The 20,257-nt window shown below is 56.2% G+C and overlaps 2 protein-coding genes across 7 annotated transcripts in view; one reads left to right on the forward strand and one right to left on the reverse strand.

Annotated features, from left to right (window-relative positions):
• Positions 1 to 3,102, forward strand: part of BICDL1 (BICD family like cargo adaptor 1) — a 99,355-nt gene extending 96,253 nt beyond the window's left edge. For 2 of the 4 annotated variants that reach the window (XM_022600335.3, XM_022600336.3), the window contains one exon: positions 604 to 3,102. In XM_022600335.3, the coding sequence (XP_022456043.1) occupies positions 604 to 765 (162 nt within the window). In that variant the 3' untranslated portion in view covers positions 766 to 3,102. Of the gene's footprint in view, positions 1 to 558 lie in introns of all 4 variants that reach the window. The other 2 variants (XM_089894550.1, XM_089894551.1) reach the window with 1 other exon arrangement.
• On the reverse strand, positions 2,796 to 20,254 carry RAB35 (RAB35, member RAS oncogene family). Of its 3 annotated transcripts, none has more exons than XM_022600337.3 (6): positions 20,024 to 20,237; positions 14,565 to 14,615; positions 11,246 to 11,369; positions 6,614 to 6,738; positions 6,401 to 6,525; positions 2,796 to 5,115 (listed from the first exon to the last, which is right to left on the reverse strand). In XM_022600337.3, exons 1-6 carry the CDS (start codon positions 20,073 to 20,075, stop codon positions 4,987 to 4,989), a joined length of 606 nt encoding a protein of 201 aa, XP_022456045.1. In that variant the 5' UTR covers positions 20,076 to 20,237; the 3' UTR covers positions 2,796 to 4,986. The 3 variants fall into 3 exon arrangements, with proteins under 3 accessions (XP_022456045.1, XP_022456046.1, XP_089750678.1); XM_089894552.1 differs by lacking the exon at positions 2,796 to 5,115 and adding an exon at positions 5,122 to 5,255 and having other exon boundaries at positions 20,024 to 20,247; XM_022600338.3 differs by lacking the exon at positions 6,401 to 6,525 and having other exon boundaries at positions 20,024 to 20,254.
• Between the last annotated feature and the right edge of the window lie 3 nt (positions 20,255 to 20,257).

The raw sequence follows: 20,257 nt of genomic DNA on the forward strand, positions 1-20,257 counted from the left end.
GGGAGCCTGTGACCTCGCACGTGGGCCTGCCAGGGGTGCATGGGCATCAGCAGTTCAGGCAGGTAGTAATTTGAAGGGGACGAAGGGGCAGGAAAAGCCCCCTGTGGCCAGGATGTTAGGCTGGAGAGCTGGCAAGCTGAGGCCACCCCAGGGTTTGGTGGGGGGTGGGTACCAAGTGAGAGGTGCCCACCCAGACCCAAGGGGACACAGGAAGCAGGACAGAGAGGGCCGGTCACAGGCAAGGCTGAGCACTGGTGTGGGCTGGCAGGCTGGGTGGAGAGGCAGACAGGCAAGTATCAGCTGCGGCCATCCTCTGGGCCCACAGAGACACACCTGGTCTGCGGGGTCAGCCGAGGGAGTAATATTAGTGAGAAGCCAGCCCAAGCCCTGAGGAGACTGGAGGTGCCGCGTGGCTACTGTTGTGTCCCCGCACTGCATCCACACTTGCTGCTTGCTTGGTCGCATCGGGGCAGCCGTGGCTGCAGCCGCTCACTCATCTCATCCCTCATCCTCATCTCTCGTGCTTCCTACATTTGCCACCTCCCCGCCCACCCGCAGCGCCGGGTCAGAGCTGCTCAGCCCCCTCCGCTCTGCCCTCTGCAGGATGACATGCACAGGGTCATTGACCGACAGCTGATGGACACGCACCTGAAGGAACAGAGCCGGCCTGCTGCTGCCCTCTCCAGGGCCCACGGCTCGGGGCGTGGCGATGAGCCCAGCACCGCTGAAGGCAAACGGCTCTTCTCATTCTTCAGGAAAATTTAAACTGGGAGGAGTCAGGCCAGCAAGGATGGGTGCACTGGAGGCGACTGAAAAGGGGGCATGTGAGCAGCGCACCATGTGTGCACACCAGACCCCACCCCCGGGCCAGGCTCAGCGGCCACACTGCCCACCCACACAGGGGCCAAGTCATCGAGGAGGGCCCACTCGGCCTCTGAAGGCTGCTCTCAACAGAGGGACGGGCAGGAGCCTTGTCCCCACTGCCTGGCCGCACCCAGCCTGGGCTTCCCTGGGATCCGCTGCTGTTGAGCAGGGCTCGGACTGCCTCCAGAGTGGCCCCTTGGTTGGGCTCTGCTGCTCAGACCTGATGGATCACAACCCACCCCGCCTACCCCTCAATGACTCCCGTGCCCAACCCCAAGCACCGTTGCCCTTCTGCTTTGGAATACGGGGAACGGAAGAAATGGAGGCCCTTTCTGCATGCCTCAGGAGGCCCTGGCTGCCCCCAGCTGGTCTGAGCCACGGGGGCCTAGTCCTGCAGGGCACCAGGCCCCAGCCTGAACCCCACCCTCCAGCAACGCCTGGCCCAGGGAGGAAGCGGCCCCTCACCCGCGTGCATGCACCTCTGCTGGAGCACCTACGGGCCAGGAGCCCCAGCCTGTGGGGCCTGACGGCTAGGGCTACTCTCGCACTCGGCCACAGCGGGCCCTGCCGGGGCTTGGCTGAGGCCACCCCGAGCCTAAGAGGGAGAAGGGCCTGCCCCAGCCCCTGCCACTGCTGCCCTCCCTCCCCCACCCCCTCCAGTGCAGGCCTTCCTCCTCAACGGGGCCCTCTGGAGGCTTAGCCCTCAGCCCTCTCCCCTTCCTGGCGCCAGGGCTGAGAGGGGTCTGCTCCTCCCACAGGTCCCTGGCACCCCTTACCTATACAAGTTCTTGGCTCGGCCAATTAAGTCTAGGCCACAGAATGGCTCCAGAGGGGTCTGTGGTCAGCCATTCCACCTCAAGGGCAGTGTTGGCACCACGGGGTGGACGCCTCCACATGCTGCCCACCGGGCCCACAGAAGGACCAACCCGGCGACCCGACTCCTGATCCTTCCTCAGCGACCACTTCACCTTCTCTGCTGAGGCCCTGACTCAGAGGTACCCGGACTGAGCCAGCCTGCAAGCCGCTTTACAAAGGCTCGTCTCCCTCCCTCACATGGGAAAAGCACAGCAGGGATGAGTGGAAAGAATGTACCTATAGATATGTACATACCACAGTGCTGTAATTTTGTATGTAGCAATCATGTAAATACATGTATGGATTTTATAATATACATATTATATATGAATCTATAAAGGCATATTTTTAGAAAAACAGCACACCACTGCTTCTTTTGAAAATAGTCTCAAGAATAAAATGAATTTCTACAGAGCTTCTCGCCTCAGTCACTGGGTACCTAGAGGGGGTGTTTGGGCAGAATGCAGCTTTACGTTTTCGAATCGCTGGCTGGCTGGCTGTGAAAAGGCAGTGAGAGTGAGTCACCCATGCACCTGGGAGGTCACCTCATGTGTTGGTGCAAAATCAATGGATTCAGCCAGGAAAAGGCACCTCCCCTGGAGAGTGGAGGCAGCCCATCAGTGACAGTTGTTTTGTGAGCAGTGACCCAAGGCACCATGTCTACGCCCACCCTGGCCCCGGGCTCCCTGCCAGCACCGCAGCTGCCCAGCTACAGGCAGGCCCTGCCAGCACCGCTTACCAAGCCGTGAGCAGATCCAACAGCTTGGCAGAAACTCTGAGGCAGAAAGAAATCACTGTAGGCAAAGCTTCCGCTGCATCCTTCTGGGCACACGGAGAATAAACATGGCATTTCCCCTGGCATCTTACCATGTGTGCTCCCAGCCAGAGGGGAAGCTCAACCCGGACCCACCTTTCATGGAGAAAACAAACTTGGCTTCTGAAAGCATCCCTGAGCCTTGATGGGCACCTGTGCAGGACTCAGACCAGAACAAACAAGAGCTGGACACAATGGGTGGGAAGCAGCCAGGCCCACCCAGAGCACAGCTGGAGGAGAGGAAACAGACCCTGGAAGAAAATCTGGCAGCTTGAACCTTTATTTTTAGTATTTTTTTAAAAAGCATAATTAGAAATTTTCAATACAGAAATAATCCTAGCAAACCATTTAAAAGTTTTGTTGTTCAACAGGAATTTCACATCAGGTCCACCACGATGCCGGTCCAGCCCTGAATTCCCCCTCCCCCACCCCCCCATTCATGTGTGTGACACTCAGCGGGACAGGCACACTGTCATCACCAAATCACCCCACCACCTGGGTCCGGATGTCCAGCTGCCAGAAGCCACGGTGGCTTCTAGCCTGGGCTGGAAACTTCCAGGACCCCCTCCTCTTGCCGCTTGAATTTGCAAGCACTGCCACACCAGTGTCACCTCAGAGCCGAGCTGTGGCCCACCCAGGAGGCCTGAGCTCTCCACACCCTCCACCCACGGGACCTGTGGTCACCAGGACGGTCCTGAGGATGGAGACCATGCTGTGGCTCTCAGCACCCCAACCAGACAGGGCTACCTGCTGTCACCCCCACAGCACCGCCTTTCCAGGCCCAGCGCTCCCACCTCATCCTGTGGCTCCAAAGTGAAGGCCTGTCACACAGAACTATGGGCTTTTGGCAGTTTGGGGAAGTGGAGAGACAGGTCACAAGAAACCCCCAGTTTTTTACTGATTGAAAACCCATCAACAGTGACATGGAAAATGTGCAGTGAGATCTGTGATGTGATTGTCCAATCAGGGCTTGGCCTGGAAATCACCTAGGAAAGGAAATCTCGTAAAACACATCATGGTGTTGAAATAAATTATTCCCAGGTTACGTGATCCTTTTAGAGGAAAGGTGAATGAAGCGTCTCGAGGGGGTGGCGGTGACAGTCATCAAGTGCAGACGACCCTGGTTTCTCCTCCAGGGCACCACGGTGGGTCAGAGCTGGCTCCCAGCCCCAGCGGCCATTCCTTCCCATTCACTAAGAAATCCTCATGCTACCTTTGTACTAAAACAGTCCTGTCAGTGATCCAAGGCTGCCTGCGTGCAGCTCAGAGACATTGTCCCCACAGCCCAGCGGCCCCTGGCACCCACTCCCCACACTCAAAGGTGCCTGGGGCTGCATCGGAGACCCACGACTCAGCGGGAGGCCCTGGGCCGACAGAGACCGGGGTGGAAGGCCCCTCCTTTCCCACCAGCAAACCACCGGGAAGGCAGAGCCGCTCGGCCAAGAGCCCGGCTCCACGATGACAGGAAGCCATTCAGTTTTTCTAAAAACACTGGACCCAAAGTGGGGCGGCCACAACTTTTGCTGCTGTGCCAACCAAACCTCAGTAAGAGAAAAAGAGTATGAGGAACTTAATTCATTTGATTTGGCTTCATTTTTCTTTATCTGTTAAAATGATGCTCCTTAGTCCCCCTGCAAGCCCATCCCTGCACAAACACACCCCTACCTTTCTGTTGGAACCAAAACAGGTTGGTATATAAATTAGAAGCCACGGCTCCCTTGGGTTTGTAGCTCAGAGGCATCTGGAAGGCAGGACAAGAAATCCGTTGGCCAAAGGGCAGGAGTGACTCCTTCTGTGGAAATGCAGGGCCAGGCCTCTGATGGGAACCCCAGGCCCACTTCAAGGCCAGGTTTCCCCAGCTGCCAGAATGGTTACAGGATGGGATGGAGAGGGGAGGGAGCTGGGCCGGCAGAGGCCCTGAACAGGGGTGAGCCCCTACATGCCAGGGACAGACACCGACAGCCTGCAGGAGAGAACGAGTCACGTGGAGCCCTCTTCACCAGCCCAGGTTGGCAAAAGGTATGTCTAGCATGTAATCCTGTCCCCTCAGGAAGCTGCTGGCAGTAAGTTGGGGTTGGGTGGGGAGGGGGTGTCGCAGCAGGCTGGCATTAGGGAGGCAAGAGCCAGAGCAGAACAAGGGTGATGCGCTGGTTAAAGCAATATACATTATGTACAAACTCCGGTTAATCAGTCCGCTTGGCTGGCAGCATCCTCGCCGGGCCCAGGCGCCTTGGCCGGGGGGCAGGGGCGCCAGAAGGGAAGGGCAGGCTGTCCAACACCTTCTTGGCACTCGATGGGGGAGGGGAGGAAGTGCCGATGGCGCCTCCCGGTACAAAAACGTGGAGAGAATTCTTTAAATAACGGCACGAAACAGTGTCCCCCGAGGAGAGGAGCCCCCTGGCCTGGGGCAGGGGGAGTGGCCGCAGTGCAGTCTCTGCAGTGGGCTGGGGGCATTAGCAGCAGCGTTTCTTTCGTTTACTGTTCTTCGTGAGCTTCACCACATCGTTCTGTTGTTGCTGCTGCTGTTTCGCTAAGTTGTCTTTCTTTGCTCGGAGGACCAGCTCTGTGATGCAGTTGAACATCTGTGAGGGTGAAAGAGGCAGGGCAGGCCTCAGACCAGCGTGGAGGCCCCATCACAGCGTGGCCAACTCCCTGCCTCCCCAGGCCCAGCTTTCTAGTTCTACAGATGAGTTTTTTTTGTATGTGTGTCTTCAAACCCTATCTAGAAGGAGGTGGTGAATTATAAAGGTCAAGGAGGAACAACAATCAAAGACCTTTGAGCTACGTCTCAGGGAAGGGGTTTTCCAGTCTTTCTCTTAAAGGAGAAAGAACTCCTTTCCTTCAGTTGGACTCCAGACAACACAGATAAAGGTGCCCCTGCGACGGACCAGAAGCACCCAGAGCCTGCCCGCTCCACGCTACCTCCCTGCACACCCTGCCTAGAACCTTCCCCGGACCACCCCACAGCTCTCCTCCACTTCTGGGAAAGGTAGCAAGTACGTGACATAATTTGCTTCACTCATTCCCGCAACCCGGGAGGCAGAGGCTCTCACCCCACCCCAATCTACACAAGCAACAGCGGAGCGTGGAGAGGACTCAGGGCCCCGCCACAGGCCCCTAAGTGGAAAAGCCCACACTGTGACCCTAGCCTGACGCAGGCGCCCGGGGTCCCTGCCATCAGGCAGCCCGAGCCCAGGACGCAGTGGGATCTGGCACCCCTGGGCTCCAAACCCCACAGGCAGGACCCTCCTGAAGCCATGAGGGCAGCCAGCCTGGGCTTGTGGCAAAAGGTCCTGCTTTTCTCCAAAGACTCACAAGTGCTTTCCAGCAGCTGCAGCATTAAGTGACAGGAGGCTGCCCCGGTCTAGAGGCCCAGCCAGTCTGAGGGGATGTGCCTCCCCAGATGCCTTGGGGGGCTCGCCCAGACACCCACCCAAGCAAGCTCTGGAGGCCACAGGAAAGCTAGCTGGTCTCTACAGGAGGCCAAGGCCCCAAGGAAAGCCAGAGAGCAGGAAGAGGTGACAGTGGGGAGGGACGGGGAGGCAGAGGACTGAGTGGACACTGTGCACGGCTGTGGTGTGGAGCACGTCATAGTTTGACTCAGCTTCTCACGAGCTGGAACCTGTTTCCCATTTGAAACATGGGACTAATTTACCTCAGAGGACTGTTGAGATATGAGGTGGCACCTGTAAAGAGCCTAGCACAAGGCCTGGCACACACAGGAGGCACTCATTCAACGGCCGTTACTGTGATGTTTTCTGTCGGCCACCTGGATGCCCCGGGCAGGCCAGGGTGGGGCAAGGAGGCCATGGTGGTGGAGCAGAGCTGGGCCGTGCTCACCCCCTGCCCCTCCGGCGCAGGCCTCACCTCTTCCACGTTGACATTCTCCTTGGCGCTGGTCTCAAACAACTGGATCCCCATCTGCCCAGCGAATTTGTAGGCGTCTTCTGTCTCCACCACCTTCCGCTCAGGGTCGTCATTCTTATTCCCCACTTCAAGGCAAAGCAGAGTCAGCCCAGCCCCATGGGAACGCCCTGCCACCCTCCATCCCACTGTCTACCCTGCTGGGTCCAGCCTCACCTAGTATCCGGCACACATCATCACAGTTCTGGTTGATTTCGTGAAGCCACCGCTTGACGTTGACAAAGGATTCGGCGCTGGTGACGTCATAGACCACGATGACCCCGTGGGTCCCCCGATAATATCTGTAGGGCCAGGGTCTGCGTCAGAGCTTCAGCCTAAACAAGAGTAGCCCCTTCGCAGGACCCGCCTGCCCGCATCCAGACAGTGGCTGGGAAACGGCGAGGGGGCGAGTGCTTTCCCCCAGCACGCCTGGTATCTCCTCTCCCTCCGGCCTCGGCTGGACATCCAGAGCCCAGCCAGCAGGTAGGACGCCGGCAGCACTGCTGCTCATGCTGCTCCCCAGGCACGGTAAGTAGGGAGCGCTCGGCCCTGCGGTGGCCAACCAAATTGTTCAGAGGCTGCCAACAGCTTGAAACTTCTTTGAAGTTGTTTTATTTTTAAAATTCAGGCGATGTTTGCATTTGACATCATATTACCACTGTCCTCTTTTTAACATTCAAAACTTTTTTCTGTCCTCAAATCTGTCATAGTAAAATGCCATTCCAAGAACACGCACCACTTGTGAAGACTGCCAAGGTCTGTTCTCACTCCCCTGGGGGCAGGTGGGCACCTCCCCTCCTGCCACTCCAGGCTCATCCAGGCCGGGGGGCAGGTAGGGCATGGAAATGACCTGGGCATCAGGACACATCCAAAAGCATAGACCCCGGCGCCTACGGTCAGCTGGAAGGTCTGCAAGGCAGGAGGATGTGAACATTCCTCTCCAGACGCCACATCCCCCTTCACTCACATGGTTCAGGAGGACAGATGGAGGACATCAACGCTGGAAAGAAGAGGAGGACAGAGCCTCACACTTCTCCAGAGAGCCTTCACTGACCCAGCAGCCAGGTGACACCCCTTGCCCTGACACGTCACATCACCCAGCGCTGCAGAGATTCTCACTCACCAGGGGTTTCTGAGAACAACGAGGGTAAGAACCACTGCCTGCAACAGGCCGTGCTCACGGGTAGACGGGGACTCCCCCCCGACCCAGCCCATAGCGCCTCTGCCCTCCCGGGGCTCATCAGGGCCCCAAGCCCGTAGGAAAGCAGCCCTCCCAGGTGGCGGTTCTGAGGCACCACAGGCTGCACGAGGATGGGGCCGGCCAGGCTGGCAGGTGCAGCTGTGCTCTTACCTGCCTGCCCGTCAGCACTCTGGCCGACCCCTCACAGTCGAGGCCCGATCACAGGACACAGGTCAAACGAGCTCCATCTATGAAAGGCTGTGGGGCCCTGGGAAGGTTACTGCGTGCACCTCATGGCACCTCGGTTTCCTCAACTGTAAAATGGGGGTACTAGGACTCTTGGGGTGGTTGTGAGGACTAAGGAGATAATACATATTTCCACAAGGGCCAGCTCTTTATTATCACTATTACTATTCCTTCAGTGACAATCTGGGCCCCCGACACAGATGGAAGAAAACCAAGGGACACCATGGCAGGCAGCAGCGATAGCAGCTTCCGCAGGCCGGCCACCAAGGCAGTGAGAAAAGCCCAGCCTCTCTCACGACCCCGGCTCTCCACCCTCAGACACCCGCTGACATCCCCCAGGAGCTTCATCTGCCCGCAGCTCTGCCTTCCTGGGGACACAGCGCCCTGCCCTGGGGAGCCCGAACAATCAAGCCATCCAGGCCCTGCCCCTCCCTGCCCCCTAGAGCACCAGGTCATCACCTGGGTCCACCTGGTGGACACCCACCTGAGCAGGTGCAGGAGAGCATGCCGGGAACCGGTGAGGACAGATGATTGTCCCCCTCCAACAAAGGACATGCGAGCAGTGGACTGTGTTTCCAGACCCTCCTTTGCTGAAGACAGTTGAAGATGCCAAGAAATACCTACAGCCGCGGCCCCAGCACAAGCCCCCACTGCTCCCCGGGACCCTCCGCCTTCTCTGGGACCCAGGCAAGGGGGTGTCACCCGAGAGAACCAGTCCGGAGCTCAGAGCTCGGGCGAGGAGGGCACCGGTGTGCTGGGCTTCCACCTCCTCCTCCATCAGTCATCACGTCCACGCGCCACAACTTGGCTCTATGCCAACACAGCGCCGGTGCTTCACACCCACGACCTTACTGATCTTTGCCACACCTGGTACAAGACAGGAGGGTCACCACGTCACCAGTGAGGATGTAAGGCTGAGTGGAGTGAACTGCTGCAAGCCACAGCCTGGGTCTGAGCCCAGGGCCAGGTACGGAAGGGGCTTCCCTGCCTCCGCCTCGCCCTCTGCCCTCAGCACCCCACCCCAGCCCGTGCCCCCAGACACAGCTCAGGGTCAGTGAACCCCAGCCACCAGGAGGCAAGAAATAGTGAGGGGGACAACAGGGCGTTCTCAGCAGGCTAACAGGATGCAATTTTAGTTTCTCTTTTAATGCCCTGAATCAGAAAAGGCCACGTTATTGCCCCCCGATTGCCCCAATCCTTGGAAGAGAACAAACTCTTGAAACAAACTCCAGACTCCTTCCCTCAGCCCCCAGGCAGGCCGACTGGCGTGCGGCACTCCCCCTTCCTGTGCAAACCCAGATTGCCTGCAGGCAGCGGAGTTCTCCCCCAGAGGATGAGTGAGGCAGTTCCCCCTCTTCCCGATGCCCTGGAAGGAGCTGACCTCAGGATGGCCGGCCTGGCAGGGCCGTGCTTCTCTGCTGAAAAGGCTCAGGCTCCCCCGCCCCACTGCCCTGCCTGGAGCATTTCTTGTGGCCACAGGCCCAGTATCCTCAGATGCCCTGAATTCCCTGACTGGTTTTAACCCACAGGAGGCACCAGAGCATCTGCCGTCTGCCTCAGCCCCAGCCCCAGTCCCTTGGCGGTGGAGGGCCAGCAGAGAGCAGAGCTGTGGACCAGTTAAAGGCAAGAGCTTCAGCATCAGCCAGACTTCAGTTCAACTCCTAACCAAGCAAGCTAGGTTACTTCACCCTCTCTGGGCCTCAGTTTTCTTGTCTGTAAATTGGAGATAATCACAGGACTTTTTATCAGGATTAAATGAAATGAAGCAGGTAAGGTCTTTGGCGACAGTCCCAGCCCAGAGTAAGGATATCTGGGGTCAGTGCCCGTTCCTCCCGACCCCGACAAGAGGTCTTGGTCTTATTCAGGCCTAGATGCTTGGGCTGCCCAAAGCTCATGATGTCTGTCCTACCCCAAGGACCCCCTGACCCCAGCTGCCCTCCTTAGCTGAGGCCTCACTGGCAGCTGCCAAGACACAAGGGGGCTCAGGCAGCTCATCGGGAAGTAGTTGCAGAGACCTGCCTTGGGCAGCCCCCAGGACTGGGGACCCCCAGGGTCTCGGGGAGTCACAGATCCTGGCTCGTGTGCTCACCACAGGGCTGGCCCAGTGACAGAAGCCCGCCCCCGCTCCAGGCCTGCTCAGGCTCTGGCCCCTTAAAGCCCCTTGACCAGGGCCACCCACCCACCCAGCTGGCACCCCTGGACACCCCGACACTCCCAGCCACCACCGTGGGGGCTCTTCGACCCTCACACTTCCCACCCCTCAGATCCTGAGCCACCTCTTGGATGGGTGGCCAGCCGGGGGTCTGCCCCATTTTCACCCTGCCGGGAGGAGACGACACTCCCTCGTGCCTTCCCAAGACCCCCACTCACACAGGCTCTGCTGGGGGAGGCAAAGGAGAGGCCGATGGAAGAAGCGACTACTCCAGGCCAGGCGCTGGCTCCTGCTCTGCACACATCTCAGTGTGGAGCGCAGGCACTGCCCATGACAGGGAGCAGGACCCCCTCGGAAGCTCCCTCGTTTGTAAAACAGGGATGATGAGAGTACCAGCTGCAGGGAGCTCAGTGGAATCATCCATGTTCACACGTGGATGTCCCCAAGCACACTGGACTCGGCATTACAGCAAGTCCCAAAGACAAGCCCCCTGGGAAACTGAAGCATAGAGTTTAGGCAACTTGCCCAAGGTCACAAAGCAGAGCAAAAATGTAAATTCCCAAGTGTCTGCCTTCATAGCCCTGCTCTTTCCTGGAACCTGTTCCATTAACCAACAGCCACTCCACAGGACCCCTGCTGTCTGGCGCTCCAGCTAGGTTTTCCTCCTGTTTACAGCTAAGAATCACAAAGGTACTGCAGCAGCAAAGGAGGACAGCCCTCAGCGTGAGCTGGGTTCCCAGTAGACAGCTTTGGGGAGGAGGGGCCACCCAACGGCCTCCTAACTACCAGTGCTCCTTCCAGGCCTCCCAGCGGAGGGAAGCCCCCTCCCGGAAGTCAGGGTGGTGACGGGAGCCTGCACGGCTGACCCCACAACCCCGGCTGTCACAGCTGACACCTAACAAGAGCACTGTCATTGCCTAAGTGTTTCACCACCTGGCAAAGCCAACATCACCACTGCTACCCCATTTTAAAGACAAAGGAACCAAAGGCCAGAGGGTCAGCGGACTGGCGCGCGCTGTCCCGCCACGCCCCCTCCTCTTCTTGCAGTCTCAGGAAGAGGAAGGACCCCACTTGACGCAACCCACTGCAGCCGGCAAGGAGCTCTCACCTCCCAACAGTCGCGGGGGCCCGACCCAGTGGCATCTCTATCGTGACCCGGCACTAGTGGCTCAACTGTGCCTGAATGTCGGTGGCAAGGGGTCTGAGCAGGAGCGGGGCTGGCCTGACTCACGTGGAGGTGATGGTGCGGAAGCGCTCCTGCCCGGCCGTGTCCCAGATCTGCAGCTTCACTTTCTCCCCGTTGATCTCCACAGTCCGAATCTTAAAATCCACTCCGATCGTGGTGATGTAACTGCCTGCACACACACAGATGTTAGCAGGGCCCACAGGCCGCCCTAGTCAGACCACGCCCTAAAGGGCACAGGTGACCCTGGGCTCCACTGTCCCGCCTCGCTCACTCCAAGTGCCTGGAGGACACAGCCCTGAACAAAAAAGACAAAGTCCGAGCCCCAAGGTGAGGGCAACAGGCAGGATACAATGAAACAGTGATAAAGAAGACAATTTCAAGAGCAACGAGTGCCACAAAGGAAATAAAACAGGGGATGTGACTGGGGGGAGGGGACATGCCCCTCTACTAGAGTGGCCGGGGCATGGACACGTTCACTGTGGCCTGGGAACGGTGGGAGCCTATGATGCATTCCGGGCTTCTCTTTTCTAGTCCAAACATTTTAAATGACCCACAAAATTAACTTCCTGAAACACAAACAAGTCATATGCACACTACTATATGTAAAATATATATATCTATATACAAATAAAATAGATCACTAATAAGGACCTATTATATATATATAACAGGATACTACTCTGTAATACTCTGTATGAGAAAAGAATCCAAAAAAGAGTGGATATATGTATTTGTATAACTGATTCACTTTGCTGTACAGCAGAAAGTAACACAACAGTGTAAATCAGCTATACTCCAATAAAAAATAAAACTAAGTCCCGACCTGCAATTTGAAAAACACTGCTCCAGGCAGAGGAGATGGCAGCAAACATAGCAGTGGTGTGGGGGGGGGGGGCGGGGGGGTAGTGGCCTGAGGTCAAGCACACGGAGGGAGGCAGGTTCGGGGTGGAGGTGAGCAAGGCCAGATCTTGGCCTTTGTGCCATTTTCAAGAGCTTGGACTTTCTCTTTTGTGTGTTACAGGGAGGCATTGAAGGGTTTAATCCAAGCATGAGCGCTGCATTGTAAATAGCTCTCTTGGGGCATCTGTGTGAAAGATGGAGTTAAAGAGAATTTCTGGCAACAGAATAGTCCTGTCCAGGCTTACAAAGGCCCGAATGCTAGAAGAGCCCATGTTCTCACTCCATTTGGAGCTGACAGCGTGACCCGGTGCCGCAGACAAGACACACACACAACTGACTCTATCAAGTGTGTAGAATGGATAGGAAAGGTCAAAGTTCAAAGTGGGGTGGAGATCAAGGAAGGCTCTCGGGCGCAAGTCACATTTAGACCTGGCTTGAAAGAATAGGTATGATTTCAAAGGCTGAGATTAGCTGGGGGAAAGACATCCCACCCAGAAGAAAAGAACTGAGGCAGCACAGAGGACAAGGCGGCATCTGGCTCTCTGCGGGGACTGGATTACACCAAGGAGAGCAGTCCAGCACCTAGTGCTGTGGGCACTTGATACACAGCTGATGGCTGAATAAGTGAGCGAGCTAGTGAAAACACAAAAAAGCATGAACAGACAGCATGAGGTAGGAAGCTGGAAAGGTGAACTGAAGATAGATTATGAAGGCCAGTGGTTTTCAATAGAGGATTGTTGAGTCACCCCCCAGAGGACACTTGGAAATGTCTGGAGACATTTTCGGTTGTCACAACTGGGAGGGGGAAGGGTGCTGGCATCTAGTGGGTGGAGCCCAGGGATGCTGCTCAGCATCCTTCAATGCACAGGACAGTCGCCACAGCAAAGAACTACAGGGCCCAGAGCATCAGTGGTGCTACAGTGGAGAAACCTTGCTGTGAACTCTGCTCACTTGAGAGGACCGCTGAGGTTTTTAAACAGAGGAAACCCTGCCAGAGACATGTATTAGCAAGATAAACTCAGCAGTCTGGTACAGGATGGGCAGGAGCTGCTGTAATGCTTTGGGCTAGAATCAACAGCAGTCTGAACTGGTAGTAGAAATGGAAAGGAGGAGAGAGGTTGCAAAAGAGAACCCTCCAAGAGTTGAGAGCTGACAGGAGGGACATAAGGAGGAAGAGGAATGTTTTCCAGCACAGTGAGAAGTGCCCACTAGTCACCATTCTCGAACAGGAGACAACGACAAACCCCTGGTGTTTACTGAGAGATTACTTAGTCCTGGGGAATCCTCGCAGTAACCCTACGTGGGAGGGATGGGGATCGGTCCCACTTTTAAAGATGAGCTGAGACTCAGTCACACTCATGGTCACATAGAGAAGACAACTCTTTCCAATGTCATGCCACCAGGGGTGTGCAGGGCCACTGTCAGGAGAAACCCACCTCTCCCTTCCTCAAGAGAGAGGCGTCCACCATGTAATCACTTCCTAAGTGAAGCTCGCCCCTCAATTGCATCACGGGAATTCCCAGAGGTAGTCACACATCAGTCCTCGATCAGAGAGGCCAAGACAGCCCAAAGCCTCTGCACTGAACCTGATGTGCTCGACCAATGAAAATGTGCCCCACTTCACCAGTGATCAGGGAAACACAAGACTGAACGAGCAGCACTTTTTGCCTATCAGCTGAGCAAAAATGAACACCACTAAGACCTAGTACTGATCAGCATTGACAAGGGACTCTTTAGACCCCTTCAACTTAGCACAGCTTCCGTGAAAGGCGAACTGGCAGTACCTGTGAAAACTTTAAAAGCACATACCCCCTGACCTAGTAACTCCACTTTTATGCAAGAATAAACACACAGTGTGTCCCAAGAAATACAGCACCACTTAAAATAGAGGCAACTAGAAAGCATGCACGCATCAAGACACTGTTATGAACGATGTGCATCCCTGAACAGCCCAGGAAGCTGCACAGCCATTCAAAAGTACCACAGGTCTGCATGTAGACGTGCAAGGATGATCCTTGATATGCCGAGGGGAAGGCAAGTGGCCGGCTCACAGCGTGTGGAGTCGAGTGAGAGACACATCACACTGAGCAGAGGCTACCAGGGTACCCAGGACGGGGGTGGAGCAGGGGGTGGAGAGCAGTGCTCCTTTTTCACTGTATTGAGCCTTCCTGTTTGACACTTTATACAGGCATGTCCTAACTTGTCTTTTTCTTTCTTTTTTAAATGTTAGGACACAAAAAAGACCCTGAGTAGAAAAAGGATGGGCCTGCAGGAGGATTTTTTTGAACAAGATAGATGAAGACCGACCACAGAGACTTCTAACCTACGCCCCCTCCTCCTCCTCCCCTGTCTGGCAATCAGAATGAGGACTTTTCTGACGTTAGGCAGAGGCCAGGGTGTTCTGGCGCCAGGGGAAGGGATGTTAAAACCAAAACACCCGGCAGCATCCCAGCGACACACTCACCTGAGAAAGTGTTGTCTGCAAAACGTAACAGTAAACTGCTCTTGCCGACACCTGCAGGGGAGAAAGCAGGAAATGAGAGGAGGCCCGGGTCCCCACTCCAACCCCTACCCCTCTTCAGGGAGATGGTCCCGAGTCCTAACTCTTCAGAGGCACAGCAGCACCCATCTTCCTCCCCAACCAGCCTGCACCAGAACACCTCTCCCCTTGGATCTCTGACCTCTTCCTCCATCTCAGTGTAAGACACGAGCTGGGCCCGTGTGAGGGCCAGGCCCAGCAACCCCAAGGAAGAGACCCAACGACGGACACGAAGCAGGGGAAGGCCGACCAAGGGATACTGGCCCCAAGGTGTGTCTAGAATGTAGTCCCTGGAAAACGCACATCACATGTGGAGCTTCGGTTTGGTGAGAGACAAGGGGCTGCATGGCTGCAAAGCACCCTGGAGATCCTCAGGGTATTCTGCACATGAAGAAAGTGAGATGCAGACAACTTGAACCGACTGTCGGCCACCTTCACCCCGGCTGATGCCACGGGTGGCTACATGGGCGGCGAGGGGGGCGCCCGCCTGAAACCCCTCAGCTCAGGGGTGCTCAGACCATTTCACTTCCCACAGTCTCTCCTGTTCCAAGAACAGGCAGAACCGTCATAAGGGTGGCTTCCCTTTACTTCAACACACGGCAGCTTTAGCCTCCAGGTGCACCTGTCCTGTGCCCTGTGTCCTCCTGTCCCCGCCCTTGCCCTCCCCCCAAGCCAGCTGGGTCAACCGAGCACAGAAGGAAAGCACTAGCACACGCAGGGCACTGCGTGCGGCCGGCACTCGGATGTTCCTGCAAGTCCAGCTGCATCTATTAAGATGAGGTATCAGAGGCTCCAAGAAGCTACACGGCTGGTCTAGGGGCCTCGGCAGGGGCGTGGAGCTGGATCTGAATCCAGGGCTGTCCACCCTGGAGTTCCACGGCTCTTGCCAATACATGCTGCTTGGGAGGTCTTCTTGCATCTGCTTCGGGAAGTGGAACAAAAAAACCCAAAGTGGCCTGTGTCCCATACCTGTCAGAGTCTTAGCAGCAGTGCTATCAAAGCTAGACAAGAGGAGATCTTAACCCAGGGTCTCAGACCCCACGCCTACGCCCCCAGCTAAGAGCGAGCTTTGAGTGTGTGTGCCTGGCTGTGGGGAGGAACCCGTGCGCTCACCAGATACTCAGAGGGAGCTGCCGCTGCCCCATTCCCAGCTGACCCAGGCGTCCTCTCTGGGCAGTCCTCTCTGACGATCTCCTCTGGGGACCTCTCCAAGTGGGTGAGTCGCCCAGCGATGCCCAGAAGAACTTGTCTCATGGAGTGAACCGGGGTCTGACCATCCTGAAGACAGGCTGGGCACAGCTCTGAGCAGACAGGTGCCGCAGCCCCGGTCCCCACCGCTCAGCCGCAGCCTGCCGCGCTGGGGCCACTTCCTCTGCGAGGCTTCCTGCCCAGCCTGAGGAGAGCCCCAGTCCTGGGCTAGTCCCTCACAGCGCTCTGCCCAGCGCCAACACCCCATCGGCCCTGCCGGCTCCTTGCTTCCTCCTGGAGCCTCCTGGCCCGCTTACTCAGCAAAAACCTTGTGTCTGGGCCACCGGGCCATGAGTTCCTCTAGGAAGGAGGTCTCGCTCCACTTGCCCTGCACGTTCACGGGGCTGGAAGCTGGGCCCAGCACTCAGTAGGGGCCAACAAAACACTGTTTAGTGAATTTATGACTAAGCCAATGCCAATCACAGACAGCCATGTTACCCAACGCTACGGCTGCAGCAGTAAAAGGAGCCCAAGCAGTGGTGGTCAAACTTTCGGGGGGCGGCAGCATCCTTTTTTTAAGTTAAATGGTATCTGACGCACATACGTCTAAGGGCGGGGGGTGCTCTCTGCGTGAAGCAGGGAAGCAGCAGCGTCCCCCCAGCTTGGCCTCTCCGGGTGCTCTTCATTCACCCCAAGTTCATCTGCAGAGCTGCTCAAAACCACTACAGTCACCACATCAATGGCTTCTTCAGGCCAGCAACCACCTCTGGCCTTGCTCTCCCCGCTGAAAGGAAGGGAAACCCACCCAGAGAAACACTGTTTCCTAAATACCCCTGAAGAAGCCACCTTAGGAACACACGCTGCTACCTTCCACCCTGCAGCACCCGCCCAGGGGAGGAAGTGATGGGTACCAATCTGCCTTCACCACAGCCGAAGCCAGCAGCTTTCCAAGGGCCATGTCCAGCACGCACCCTGACAGGCCAGCCCCATCACCCTCAACCCTGCAGAGAGCACAGGCCCTGGCCCTTGATGCCTCTTGGTAGCAGGGAGACAGATTCTCTCTGCAAAAACCTTACCCCCCACTCTCAGTCACCACTGCTCTCCCTGCATCAAACTCCTTCTTGCCCCTGCCTTCTTCCTCTTGCCCTACACAGATGCTCTGGTCCTCAAAATGCCACCATAGAAGCCCCCACCCTTGGCCATGCTCCTCCCTTGGGCTCTAGTTCCCTCATCCCTCTTTGCTTCGGTTCTAGACTGTTGGAAACCCTTAGACCTTTGAGTAACGTGTTCTCAGGTTTAATCCTGGCTCAGGAACTAATTCCCTGTATAGGCTCAGACAGGTCACACACACACCGCACCCCCGAGCCTCAGTTCACTCATCTGTGAGGTCGAAAGCTTCAATTAGACCTTCAACAGCCACTGCGGCCTCCAGGTTCTAAGGATGGGTCTGGCTGGCCCCATGGATCGGACGAAATGCTGTTACAAATCAGAGCCAATGTCAGAAGAGCATAAGAGAGAGTATACAATCTTAGGCACAAACAAGAGCTGCAAAAGCTGAGGGGTTGTATTCCAGAAGCGTGTACGATGTGGCAGAGTGGGAAGAAGAGCTCTAGATTTATACAGAAAGAAACTTACACTCATTGAGGGCCTACTGTGTGCCAGGCCCCACACCAGCTGCTCACAAAGCGTCATGTGCATTAACTCCTGGCTTTGCCTCTGAAGAGCTGTGTGACTTGGGGCAAGACAGTCAGCTACCCTGAGCCTTAGTTTCCTTATTTGACAAACCACACAGGCAACGTGTAAGGATCAAATGAGAGTGTCTATGAAATCGTTTGAAAAACCTTAAGGAAGCATCACATAAGGAGCCAGGTTCAGGGGAGGGTGTGATGTTAGTCTCCTTGCTCAGTTGCCAAAGCTTAGTTTGAACTTCCATGGCTACCATCTCCCAGCCTCATAAGCATTGGGCTTTGAGTATCAGCTCACTGTCAGGAGAAATTAAACTGTAAAACATCCATCTCCTCTACACAACGTAGTCCTACACGCTCGGACTGAACAAGGAACCAGGTCACATAAATCTTGACCCAGTGAGTCTTCTCCCACCCCTAACTTCTGAGTGAAAAATCAATACACCATGCAAAATGTACAGTGAGAAAGGGGCCAAAACCATCCCCTGGGTTTCACCAGGGAGAAAAGCCAATAGGGTGCATCTTCTGGCTAAGCTTATGCTTTTCATTTTTGTATATCAACACACAGGCCCCAGATGTCTTGCAGAGGGAGAGAGACCTTGACCATGGTAGCCTGACTTTGACTCCAAAAGGAGAGAAATCACCCTGGTGCCAGCCCCTCAGAACCAAGGTGAGGGCTGAAATCAAAACCTGAAAGGCATAAGCCTCAGGACCCCGTGAAATGCCCGAGGCCATCTCCAAGAGCGAGGCTACATAGCTTGTCTGGTTTTCTTTCATTCAAACCACAATGAATCCATCCTCCACCTTTCTAACTCCTCCCCCAGCCACAGCTACTCTTCATCTCCCTAGTTAGCCCCTAACTTTTCTCCCTTCCACCAGCAGCCTCAGAAGCCTCAACCACCCTTCACCTGATCCAAACCACCAGCCACGTCCCAACCCGGCTCCACGGTGAGACCACGACCCACCCACCTTCCTGGTCCAGCTATGACACCGTCACAGCACTCCCACATCAGGGTCTGACAACCCCTTTGATTTGGTCCCCTCTTTCCTTAACAATCCATGTGTTCCACCACCAACCTGGCCCCTGCCTCCAGTAACATGACACTGCTGCCAACACTCAACTCAGGTCTGGTCTATAAGTCTGGCACGTTCCCAAGCCTCCCTCCCCATCATAAAATCCCAGCACCTCAGCTATGCTCCCATAAACCTCCTGGGGCCTGCCTCCCTGACCCCTTGGTCACCCCATAAACCTGCTTACCTGCCACACTCCAAACACTTCTAAAACCCTCCACCCTGGGACTTCCCTGGTGGTCCAGTGGGTAAGACTCCACGCTCCCAATGCAGGGGGCCAGGGTTCAATCCCTGGTCGGGGAACTAGAGCCCACACACATGCCGCAACTAAGAGTTCCCATGCTGCAACTAAGGAGCCCACCTACCGCAACTAAGAGCTGGCACAGACTAAATAAGTAAATAAATGTTAAAAAAAAACAAAAAACCTCCACTCTTTCTCAGAAACCAGCCTATCTTTTCTTAAGACACTTGATATTCATTCATTCATTCAATAAGTATACATTAGGCATCTACTGGGTGTAAGGCACTGCACTAGGCACTGGAGAGGGAGCTAGGAACTCTACAGGAGTGTATAAATGGTCAAAGCACTTTTGTAATGTTGGCCAACCCACCTCCAACACCCGTCTAGCAGCAGACAGTATGTAACAGCAAACACACACTGAGCACTCACTATGTGCCCGGATCTGTTTTGAACACTGTGTGTGCATTATCTCATTGAATACTCAATCAGCCCAGTGAGGCAGATGCTATTACTATTCCATTTTACAGATGAGGAAATGGAACCATACAGAGGTAATAATGCAGCAGGAATGTACCAGGCCCTGCACAAAGTGCTTTACCTGTCTTACCTCATTTAAACCTCACAGGAATCCCATGAGGCAGGTTCTGGGAATATGCCCATTTTACAGAGGAAGAAACCGAGGCTTACAAAGGCTACTGATAACACATCAACAGCTAACATCTAACTGGAGCTCACTTTCTGCCAGGTCGAGTACTAAGCACTTTTCCAGCTGTATCTCATCCAATACTCACACCACCCACCGAGGCAAGTCCCCACTTCTCAGATGAGGGAACTTAGGCTCGGAAAGGCGAAACAACTCGCCCAAGGTCAGAGTGAGGAAGCTGGTAGCCCCAGGACTAGAACCCAGGTCCCTCCAACTCCAGAGATCGCGCGACTTGACCAAGGTCATACGTGAGGCAGGGACCGGCGCGGCGAGTGGACCGGGCGCCCAGCCCCAAGCCTCGCGCACCCTGCTCCGCAGCCCGGCACCCCAGCCTCACCTCGGCGCGGCCCGGAGCCTCTCCGCGCGCCCCTGGGGCCGCCGGCCGCCCCGCCCGCCCCGCGCGGGCCGGCACCTCCCTGACCGCCTGTCCTCCCCGAGGCTCCTGCGGGCCGCGCCCGGCAGGGCCCACGCCGCCTCCGGCCGCTGCGGCCCTTACCGCTGTCGCCGATAATGAGCAGCTTGAAGAGGTGGTCGTAGTCCCGGGCCATGGCGGGCGGGGGAGGCGAGCGCTAGCGGGCGGGGTCGGTGCTGGCCTCGCGAGCCGCAGCTCCCTCCGGGGTGCTCCGGCAGCGGCGGATCCACTTCCCGAACAAACAGCCGGAACTGACAGAAACACCTCCCTCCGCTCCCCCTCCTCCTCCTCCTCTTCAGCAGCCGCCGCCGCTGCCAC

This window comes from Delphinapterus leucas, chromosome 14 (genome assembly GCF_059928025.1).
Source record: "Delphinapterus leucas isolate spDelLeu-1000000601 "Yukka" chromosome 14, BTC_Dleu_Yukka2, whole genome shotgun sequence".
Lineage (NCBI taxonomy): Eukaryota > Metazoa > Chordata > Mammalia > Artiodactyla > Monodontidae > Delphinapterus > Delphinapterus leucas.